The sequence below is a fragment of the Strix uralensis genome, chromosome 1 (assembly GCF_047716275.1).
Source record: "Strix uralensis isolate ZFMK-TIS-50842 chromosome 1, bStrUra1, whole genome shotgun sequence".
NCBI classification, from domain to species: Eukaryota; Metazoa; Chordata; class Aves; order Strigiformes; family Strigidae; genus Strix; species Strix uralensis.
In genome coordinates, this window is record NC_133972.1 from 114,112,068 (window position 1) to 114,123,863 (window position 11,796).

General features: G+C 44.6%; 1 protein-coding gene across 1 annotated transcript; it reads left to right on the forward strand.

The window, feature by feature from the left end:
• Positions 1-3,999: 3,999 nt before the first annotated feature.
• Positions 4,000-11,368, forward strand: DSEL (dermatan sulfate epimerase like). The gene is made up of 2 exons (XM_074877541.1): positions 4,000-4,015; positions 4,660-11,368. The coding sequence occupies exon 2, from the start codon at positions 5,612-5,614 to the stop codon at positions 9,260-9,262; it is 3,651 nt and encodes a 1,216-aa protein (XP_074733642.1). The 5' UTR covers positions 4,000-4,015; positions 4,660-5,611; the 3' UTR covers positions 9,263-11,368.
• The last annotated feature ends 428 nt before the right edge of the window (positions 11,369-11,796 follow it).

Genomic DNA, 11,796 nt, shown 5'->3' on the forward strand with positions numbered 1-11,796 from the left:
TTTCACAGGTTGCCTCTAGTTTGGAACAAAAAGGTGTTGTATGCTAAAACAGACAAGAGACTAGGTTCTCTGAGAGCTGAGAGATTTTGGTTAGCATCCTTTAAAGGAGAAAAGACCATTGCACCCATGTCTTCTCTGTGCAAGGTGGGTGCTTCTGACCAACAGATTGTTGCATTAAAGAGGATTCTCATGACCACTGCATTGTCCTCCAATGTTTTTTTTGGTCTGTCTGTTGTAAAAGATGGAGATGTGCATGAGGTATATTTCAAGAATTCACAATGAATTAGATCTATGAGTGGATTTAGACTAGGAAAAGTGTGTCTTTCAGGCCACAGTTAGGTTTAGTAATGAAATAAGCACTGAGCCCTACCAATACAAAGAGGTTTCTGAGTGGTCAAGAACTCTCCCCCAAATTTGTGGTGCCTCTGAAGTACAACCTGTACTTTAAGCTTTGAGGTTTATGTACTTTTGCTACTTGAGGTGTTAAGCAGAAGTTTCAAAAGTCTACCGTTACTAGACACCTAGTTACCTTAGTCCAGATCCTCCCTAAATACCCAGCTCTTTTCTGTATGTGAATCAATGTCTCATATTTGACAGCAGCATCTCATTCATTTATGAACTTTTGAATTGTTATCCTCTTTGACACCAGCAAATATTTTGTTGCAGTCCAGCTGATTATCCTACTCTTCACTTCCATCTGTTGGCACTTGGCCTGTACTCAAGCAGGATAACACTGCTAGCATTTTCAAGATCATTCAGATGGCTGATTTTCGTATCAACACAGAATGCTATCCCTGAAGCATATCACCAACAATGACCCATGATTTCTTATACTAAGAACTTGAAGTGACAGCAAGGTCACTTTCCCATGAGTCAAAACTCATTTTCTTGGTAGATATTTTACAGCACCTTTTTCCTGCTTGATAGTCCATCAGCCTTGCTTTTCAGCTATTCATAGCTATGAAGAATATTTGAAAATGTAACAATACAATGCAATTTGTTACCAGATGGTCAGTGTTTCTACAAATAAAAATGTAAATGGTAACTTTTAATAGCTGCTTTCACAATTAACAATTCTTCTGAAAGTGACCTTGATTTTACCAACTGCTCTTTAAACAGCATTATGCAATCAGGTAAGGCAGAATGCCAATGCAATTCAGGCTCATTTTATGCAAAAGAGTTGGTTACAACTCAGGGTCACTATTTCTAATTACCTTAAACCAACTCCTTTGAAGTTTCCTTAATTGTTTCTCCTGGATACCAGTTGAATCCATGAGGTTTTGTTTTTCAATTGTAGTATAATAACTGTAGGTCTCTGTTGACTATTGAAAATTAATAATAAAAAAATAATTGAATACTAGTTCTACCACTATTGCTATTTGGGGTGTTTTTTTCTGAAGCAAAATGACTTGAAAATGGCAGAAAGTAACTAGCCTTAACTAGTTGAAATCATAGATGGTTAAAGATGCTCTTGCTTTGTGATTGGCTTAGCAGAAAACCAGCCTTAAGTATTCTGCCAGTGCATCTTTGATAATGTGAAAGAGCTTCCACAGAAAAAGAGAAATGCCTTCACTGCCTTATAAATAAGACTTTGTCAAAGTGGTATCATTTGTGAATATATGGGGCCAGTCAATAATTCATTTTCATGCTTCTCCACAAATATCACATTGCAATTGAACACTGTATATGTAGTGATCTCACCACAGGTCCAAGAGAGTGTGAAGGGCTCTTGGGAGAGCTTTACTCTTGCCTTTAACACAAGTTCTCTGCACGTTCTGCTCATCCCAAATTGCCTGACAATTTATGGGAGAAGTCATTCTCTGAGACTTCAGTATGTTCCAGAATTTTTGCCTTGGGCAAAAAGTAATGGGGACAATGCAGGGTACAATGGGAACAGAGGGAAAAAGATTTAGGAGGTTTTCATTTGTAGTGTATTCCACTCAGTTTTGACCAACTTAAAGAGGAATGTAGCCTCTCTTGTTGCTTCACATTCCCCTTTGATCTCCTCCTGCAGTAACTTCCCCAGTAACACGAAAAGGCAGAATTTTAACAGATCCAAGGTTAGGAAATTATGTGCTTATCTTTGGTCATTATGCAAATTTCTTTTGATGGGAAGATACGATCCAGGTGATAATCAGTATTTTTCCCTCTTTAACCAAGTCCATAGGGCACATCTGAAAGATTAGGATGGTTCCAGATGTAGTTCATCATTTATGGAAATGTGCATAATTTAATAATTTAATCCTTCTAAAGTGCTCTCTATAGCACAAAGAAACAGAATCAGTATCCATAATGTATGGTCTTCATATATTCATTTCAAGGTAGTTATACATTGACTAGCTTAAGAGATACTTAAATATGCGACTGTATTTTCTAAGATATTGGGGGGGGGGGGGGGGGGGGGGGGGAAGAAAAGTTGAGAAGAATATAGACTATGCCTGGGGAGAAGTGGTGACTTACACTATCGGAATGATTAAAACCCACGTCCTTTGAGGTACAGTTTATAAACGCAGTAAATGGTAACACATATCCAAAATCTCACACTCGTTCTTTTCGTAGAGTTCACTTACTACCAACGAATAGCTTGGTATCACATCGGGCAGGTTACAAAATCAGGCTCTGGAAGTCATCACCGGCAACCCAAACTGCGACTCAAACCCGAGAATGGCGTTATACCTCCTGAATTCCGTGGGCAGACCGCAGGCACTAGGCGGGCTAGCCAGCATTTTCTACTGGCCCTTCATCGCATCACAGGCGGTGAACGAGTTGAGGGACAGAGGTTTTTACACCTCACTACGGCTTTATATTTTACTTCAGAAGCCTTCAGCTAAAGCTGAATGAGAACCATGTCAATGCACCGCATAAAATAAAGTGCCTGCGCAGGGAGGCAGTTATAAAAAGCGGGACCGCTCCAACAAGCCGACGCTGCGCATCCCCGTGGTTTCTGCGATACGGGCACTGTTATGTATTTATTCCGCGCTTACAAAGTTGCTGCCCAGAGGAGAAAGGGCTCCTGCCGCCCTGCCCGGTCCGGCCCAGCCCGGCCCTGTCCTGCCCGCCGGTCCCCGGCTCGCCGCCGTGCCGTGCCCCGCCATCGCCCCGCCCGGGAGCCGCGGGAGCCGGAGCGCGGCAGCTGCCGACCGGCCGGCCTCGGCGGCGGCCCCCCCGCAGCAGCTCTTCACCTGCCTGCTGCTCCCGCCGCCGGGACCCGCTCTACCCCCGCCCCCCGCCTTCCTCGCCGGTCCTCACCGCGGTCTCGGGGCGGCCGCCGCCGGAGCCGCCCGGGCGGCGCGGCCCCGCCTCCCCCCGCCGCTCTCGGGCGCGCTGCCCCCCCCGCTCCGGCCCCGGCCCTGCCCCCGGGCGCACCGCCGCGCTCCGCTCCGCCGGCAGCCGAGCCGCAGGGGCGGCGGTGGCATCCGCTGCCGGGAGCAGGGCTGGGCTCGGCGCTGGCAGCGGCGGCCGGATCACGCAGTCGCAGGGAAGAGGAGCAGCCGAGAGCGCCGGAGGGGCCGGGAGCCCGCCCGCCGCCGGAGCACGGCGCGGAGGACCGGCACATCCCTGTTCCGCCGGGGCCGGCTCTGCCAACCGCCCCCGCCGCCTCCCCTCCCTCCCTCCCTCCCTCCTCCCTCCCTCCTTCCCTCCCCGCCCCTCCGGAGCGACATCCCTGCGAGTTTGCTTCGCCGCCCGCGCCCGTCGCTGCGCGCCCGCCGCCGCATCTTCCCCGCCATCAACTCTGGGGAGCCGCCGGCGGAGGGCACCGACCCGAAGTTGCGGCCAGCCCGGGTGGAAAGTAACGGCAACGCGGAAGGGGCCGGAGCCGAGCACAGCCCGGCCCGGCCCGGCCGAGCGGGGCCGGGGCAGCTCGCCGCCACCCGCACCCCCCGGCCGGGGGCTGGCGCCGCGCCCGGGGCCGCGCTGGCCGGGGCAGAGCGACGCGGCCCCGCGGCAGCTGCCGCCCACCCCGCCCCTCCCTCCGTCCCTCCCTCCGTCCCCTCCCGCCGCCGGACCCGCTGCGGTAAGAGGGGGTGACGCTGGGGGACGCCGGGCGCGAGGGGACAGAGCCCCCCGGTGGGGGCCGCGTGCGGGGCGCGCCCGCGCCCGCCGCCGAAACTTGCTTAAGTTGTGCGGCCCCGGGGCGGCGCGAGGCGGCGGCGGGCGGCGCGCGCCCTCTGCTGGCCGCGGGGCGGACGGGGCGCGCGCTGCCGGGCCCGGGGCCGGGGCGGGCGCGGCCCGCGGGGGGCGGGTCTGGCTCCCCGGTGGTGGCTCCGTCCCGCCTCGCACCCCCGCGCCGGGTGTGTCGGGACGTGCGTGGCGAGCAGAGGCTGAGTGGAGCTGGGTGTCGCTTCGGCGGCGGGTTGCGAGGGTGTTTTCGTGGGCAGGTCCCGGTGGCGCAACGGGAAAACTCGCCCTGGAGACCTCGTAGCCACGCAGGGAAAGGTGGAATAAAGCGGCTGAACGGGGCCGTACGGATTTCTGTTTTGCTAAAGATAATTTATTGTGGAACTTTGAAAATGGTCCTTTTTAAAAGAAAAAAATCTGTAACAGAAAAGGGCCATTAACTTCTCTTTACTAGAAAGTGAGCAGCACTTTACCTTCGGTACTTTAAATGTGTTCTGACACCTATAGAGCTTCAGAGAACTTCTGTTTCTGTTTCCACAGAAAGAACCAACATGCAAAGTGGAAGGAAACCCGAAACTGCCCTTCTAACAAAAAAGTGTTGGCTTTCTGCCTCTTTCACATGTTTTCTTTTTGCTTCATAATGGAAGGAGCAGGATTGTCTGAATCACTGAGGCAAAACTTGGGCAGAAGATAAGATGAAAGAAGACTTGGAAATATGTCGATACTCTGTGACTATTAATTCAGAAGCACCTTTCACAAACAGAGGGGAATAGAGGTTAAAAGCACTGCAGTTTCATCAAAAGGAACTAATGGAGGATCTACGCTGATCTTTTTAAAATTATTTTTCTTTTCCTTCCCGCTCTCCCATGAGTCCCAAAAGAGAAAGATGGAAAGAATGTGTATGGAAACTGAGATAAGGGGAAGGCTGAAGACAATATCTTCAGTTTTGGAGTCTGTTTTCCAAGTGCTGTAAATTCCTTATTTCATCAAATATAACATGTTGTTTTGAATATATAATTTTGTGATCAGTGGAGTTTTTGTCAGCTCTGGAAGTGGAATTTGACCTGATTGAAAGCTTAGAAAAGTAAATGTATGACTCTGATTCCTTTTTTCAAGTCGAGTTTTTCAAGTTATCAGGAGATAGTGTTTTAGTCTCTTACTGTGCGTTGTCAACCTGTGTTTTATATGCATACCTTAGAGATTCTACTTTTTCCCTAATTTGGGTATTTATGCTGTAGTGTGTTTCAGAAAAGTGTGAACAGACAAGGCACCTGAGTTTTAAGTTTTTGAGAGCCTTGTTATTTAAATATTGTAGCTCAGCTTACAAGTAATCTGGGTATCTTTTGGAATGCACAGTACATGCTAAGTCCTTTCTCCTAAAAATATGCCTTAAGATGTTTGGTTTTTTACTAACTGGATCAGAGTTTGATACCTGAACATTGTGTTTTGTTAGGAAATGCATGCCTGGGGAAGAGGAGCTGCCTAATGGATCATGGCTCTGATGTTCACGGGGCATACTTTATTTCTAGCATTATTGATGTTTGCTGTCTTCACTTTTGAAGAATCTGTAAGCAATTACTCTGATTGGGTGACTTTCATAGAAAATGTAAATCAGTATGAAAAACAGCAACTTGAAGGTCTTAGTGCTGAGCAGAAGCTGAAAAAAATAGTTCTTCATCCGAGCTTGTATTTTGACGCTGAAGATGTCCAGGCACTGAGGCAGAAGGCTCATACAAGCCATTCTCATCTATTTAGAGCCATCAGGAGTGCAGTGACGGTTATGCTATCCAACCCATTATACTACCTACCTCCACCCAAGCATGTTGATTTTGCCTCAAAGTGGAATGAGATTTATGGTAACAATCTGCCACCTCTAGCATTTTATTGTTTGCTGTGCCCCGAAGATAAAGCTGCGTTTGATTTCACCCTAGAATATATGGATAGAATGGCTGGCTACAAAAACTGGTTGGTTGAAAATGCACCTGGAGATGAAGTGCCACTTGGTCACTCCCTAACAGGATTTGCCACTGCTTTTGACTTCTTGTACAATTCACTGGAAAATGAGAGAAGGCAAAAATACCTGGAGAAGATATGGTCTGTAAGCGAGGAAATGTATGAGTACTCAAAGGTTCGTTCCTGGGGAAAGCAGCTTCTCCATAATCACCAAGCAACCAATATGCTTGCTTTACTTATTGGAGCTTTAGTTGCAGGGGTGGACAAAGGATCTCAGGCAAATATTTGGAAACACACTGTTGTTGATGTGATGGAGAAAACAATGTTTCTGCTCAATCATATTGTAGACGGGTCTCTGGATGAAGGAGTAGCTTATGGGAGTTACACAGCCAAGTCAGTAACCCAGTATGTTTTCCTGGCCCAGCGCCACTTTGGTATTAACAACTTGGAGAATAACTGGCTCAAAATGCACTTCTGGTTTTACTATGCCACCCTATTACCAGGCTTTCAGAGGACTGTGGGTGTAGCAGATTCTAATTACAACTGGTTTTACGGTCCTGAGAGCCAACTGGTTTTCTTGGATAAGTTTATCATGAAGAATGGAGCTGGCAACTGGCTGGCACAGCAGATTAGAAAACACAGACCCAAGGACGGGCCAATGGTGCCGTCCACTGCACAGAGGTGGAGCACACTACACACTGAATTTATATGGTATGCTGCTGAAATCACTCCTCAGCCACCTCCTGACTATGGTACTGCTAAAATGCACGTGTTTCCTAACTGGGGAGTTGTTACTTATGGGGCTGGATTGCCAAACAGTCAGACAAACACCTTTGTGTCCTTTAAGTCTGGAAAGCTCGGTGGACGTGCTGTCTATGATATTGTTCACTTTCAACCATATGCCTGGATTGATGGGTGGAGAAGTTTCAATCCGGGACATGAGCATCCTGATCAGAACTCTTTCACTTTTGCTCCCAATGGACAGGTGTTTGTATCTGAGGCTCTTTATGGACCTAAACTTAGCCACCTGAACAATGTCTTGGTCTTTGCTCCATCTCCTACGAGCCAGTGCAACCAGCCTTGGGAGGGACAGCTTGGTGAGTGTGCCCAGTGGCTGAAGTGGATTGGTGATGAGGTTGGAGACTCAACTGGAGAAATTATAACAGCCTCCCAGGCTGGAGACATGATGTTTGTGAGCGGTGAGGCGGTATCTGCTTACACATCAGCAATGAAATTAAAAAGTGTGTATCGTGTTTTGCTGCTCTTAAATTCTCAGACATTGTTAGTAGTAGACCATATCGAGAAGGAGGAAGACTCTCCTGTTAATTCTGTCAGTGCCTTTTTTCATAATCTTGACATTGATTTTAAATACATACCTTATAAATTTAAGAACAAATACAATGGAGCTATGATGGATGTGTGGGATGCCCACTACAAGATGTTTTGGTTTGATCATCATGGGAGTAGTCCTGTTGCTAGGATACAGGAGGCAGAACAAGCTGCTGAATTCAAAAAGCGATGGACTCAGTTTGTAAATGTTACCTTTCCAATGAAAAACATGCTTACAAGGATTGTTTACCTTTTCTATGGCCCGTATGTCAATGTGTCTAACTGTAGACTCATAGATAATGCAAAATCTGGATTTCAGATTTCACTCAGTGTCAACAACACTGAAAATACCATCTCTGTTGTGACTGAATATCAGAATTTAAAGACAAGGTTCGATTACTTGGGCTTTGGAGGTTTTGCCAAAGTAGTTCATGAAAACAAAGTGACCAAGTTTGGTCTAGGTACTGAACCTGTGAAAAAACAGATAAAAAATAATAGAGTGGTTTTCCCGTTTGGCTTCAAAGTGAACATAATTGCAGGGTTAATTCTGGGTGTTAGTTTGGTCATACTGGCTTTTCAGTGGCGGTTTTACATATCCTTTGGTAAAATGTTACGGTGGATCCTGATACTGGTTGTCACACTGTGGATTATTGAATTGGTGGATGTGTGGAGCATGTGTACTCAGCCCATTTGTGCAAAATGGAGCGGTGACATGACAAAGCTAGAACATGATAAAGGCAATAAAGCCAAAGAATTAGAAGGAAACCCTGTTGTTTTGCCAGATGTTATCATTACTTCACTTCCCACTTCTGGTGCAGAAATTTTAAAACAGCTGTTTTTCAATAGCAGTGACTTCTTATACATCAGGATACCTACACCCTATCTTGAAATTCCTGAGACTGAATTTGAAATTGATTCCTTTGCAGATCCATGTGAATGGAAGGTTTCTGATGCCCAGAATGGTCATTTTCGTCTTATCCAAGGGTGGCTCCAGTCTCTAGTTCGAGGCACAAAGTTACATTTACAAAACATTCATTTATATGAAGCCAGCAGAAGTAAAATTGCTCAGCATTCTGCCATAAGCAAAGACAAAAAGAAAAGATCCAAGAAGAGAGAATCTCTGTCAGAGCAAAGAAGCAGGGCAAGAGGGAGTCCAGATAAAGATGCTGAACATATTAGGGAACTGAGAAGACATCTCACCTATTATCCTAATGCACGACCCGTGCTTAGTTTAAGTAGTGGGAGCTGGACATTAAAGCTTCCCTTCTTTCAGGAAATCCTAGGACCATCAATGAGAGCATTACATGTAGTGAGGGACCCACGGGCATGGATCTATTCAATGTTGTACAAAAACAAGCCAAGCCTTTACTCCTTGAAAAATGTTCCACAACACTTGGCTGCAATGTTTAAGGGAGAGAATGGTAAAGGAAAATGTAGTTTAAACGAAGGCTATGCCTTTGAATATGAATCATTAAGAAAGGAACTTTCAAATCCTAATTCAAATGCTGTTTCTGTGTTGTCCTATTTATGGCTAGCAAACACAGCAGCAGCACTGAGAATAAATGGGGACTTGCTGCCTACAAATTATCAGCTGGTCAAGTTTGAAGATATTGTGAGCTTTCCTCAGAAGACGGCTGAAACAATTTTTGCTTTTCTTGGTATTCCTCTTCCTCCTGCTAGCTTAAACCAAATACTATTTGCCACCTCCACCAGTCTTTTCTACCTTCCTTATGAAGGGGAAATTTCACCAAGTAGCATTCATGCCTGGAAACAAAACATGCCCAGTGAAGAGATTAGACAGATTGAAGATATCTGTTGTTCTGTAATGGACCACTTAGGATACCCAAAGTTTATAGAATAAGTGCTGCCGGTCAGCAGAAATTTGCACTAATGATCTCTGACTCCCAATTTGTGGATAAATATTAGAGAAGTTTGTTTATTCTTGTAAAATGTGTACAGTCTGCTACTTTCAGAGAGATTATTTTAAGAAAAAGATAGTTGTTCCTGCAACTGTGGGGTTTTGTTTTGTTTTATTTTGTTTTGTTTTTAAAAAGAACCCTTGCAACTACTTTTGCTGCCTTTCAAAAAAAGCTGTGTGAACCTTTGTAGAACTACCAGCTGGGGACCCTATAGCTCAGGGGATTAGTAATAGAATATGGAGCTTTTCACCTCCAGCTCACCAGTTTGACTTCAGCCCAAGTGGTTAGTACCTGAAAGTACTTACCATCTGTTGATTGTACGACAGCTTATATGAAATGAAACTGGTTAAACTGGCCCAGTTCCCAGTGGTGATAATTAGCCCCCTTGGACAGGTTTACTGATGCATTGTGTCTGTGTCTCACTTGTCACTATAGTGGCACAAAATAAACATAAGATGAGATTTAAGGCTGTTTAGCATCCCTTCAGTGGGGGGAAACAGTCGGAATATTTGAGTGAATCTAGTTCCTTATTTACAGTCTCCACAGACAGGTCCGGAACAGGAATGGACATGGATATTGAATATCATTATAGGATATGGTTCCTTCAGCTGAGAGATGTGACATTTAAATTGGGTTTTGTGCTTTGACGAAAGAGAAGACTTCATTCTCTGTGCCTGACAAAGTGGTACCCTTTGTGAGTCTGAAGTAAACTATCTGGAGAGAAAGGAATGGGACAAAATCTAAGAAACCAACAAGATCTCCCAAATCAGCAGTTAAATTTGGAGAAGATTTTGTGTAATTTTGACCTGCTTCAACCTAGCTTAATTTTGAAGGTTGTTAACATCTTGGCTCCTTGCACTGCTTTATCCTGTACCTCTTGTCTAAGAGGTTCCGCAAGGATTTTCTCATTTTGGTTGAGACTCTTCCATCCTTCTTTGTTGTAACACATTTCTCTGCTGATTCTTGTGCATAATTTCACTGAGACCAGTGCAAATATTTGATGTAATTGTCAATGGCTTATTGTTGATGTCTGCATAAAATGGCAATCTGAGATTTAGAGGATCTTAAATAAATCTTCAGGTCTGTGTTTCTGAGGGATATTTCGCTTTTCTGTATAATGAATTTCTGAAGGACAACCATTGAAGGAATGAATTTCTGAAGGACAACCTCGGGTCTTCTTTCAGAGAGGGGAGAAATCTGAAAATCACCTGTCCCTCAGCCACCTCACATTTGAGTCATGTTTCCCTGCAGTAAAATATTTCCAGAATTGTCTGATTTTTATCATCATTGGTGTTTCTTTAACATGACGCTGTTTGGTTTGGAAACAAGTTTGATAGGATAGATGTGTCATTGTCACAGCTTATTTTCTTCTTGAGTCACACCCTTTGCGCATGCCCATTAAGAAAAAATTTCCCATTTCCCAATTTAACTTGCTCAGCATTCTTTGGAAATGCATGCATATTGTAAACGTCTGCAGATGTGTAAATCAGATCACAAAGAGACATCTGTTTCCTTTACCATCTGTTTTTTATTACAAATGGAATTGTCTTGAAATACGCTTCAGTTGGTTTGTTGGAGCTGGGATCAGAGTTTTGGCTTATTATATCGAAATATGCGTGTAATTACTGTTTATTTGGGTGGTAAGCATTAGACAATGTCAAAAGTGCCGTGAGTTTCTTTGTACACAATACAGGTACCCTTGCTGATTTTTAATATAAAGGAGCTCTTGCCTTTCCTTCCAATCTTACTGTTATGTCCGTGTCTTACTCTGCTGTCTTGTCCTTCCCATATATACATTTCACATCTTTTGGAGCATGTTGTGATATCTCATTATGACTGAGATAAAAGTAGCTCTTTCTCAGCCAGTCATTAATATGTCAAAATAGGCCTCTAACACAATAAAAGCTATTGATATTTTGCGGTCTCACTAACCATAACTTAGCTGTCATTTACTAGCAGTAGTTGGTTTTTTTCCCCTTCAGTCCTAGGTTTCAGCCTGTTTAGGTGGAATGCCATGTTAAAGGCAATATTAAAGGAATTAATATACACTGGCATGTTAGTGAAACTTTGGTTTCCGAGTATCATTCTCTCAAATTGGCTTCTCTCTAAAGCCATTTTTGATTGTATGTTAAAAAAAAGAAGTATTGATGTCTGTACAGTCTGTACTTGACAGAATAAGTCTCAAAATTTGCCTTCTGTTTCCAGGATTTACACTCTAGAATTAGAACAAATAAAAAGGCTTTTCTCTGTCAGATGTTTTAGGGCAGCTGAAGGTAAGAATTAAGACTGACTGTGTATTTGTGGAAGTAGAAAGAGATTTTTCAATCCCTTCCTGAAAGTGGAATTGTGGAATGCCACAATAGCCTATAAACCAATTTTTCGTTTGTTTTTAAGGAGTTAAGGTAGACAGAATTGTCTGTCAGGAGCATCATCTGTGCTGCTTTTGGAATACGGGTTATCCCATGCACTTATGTTC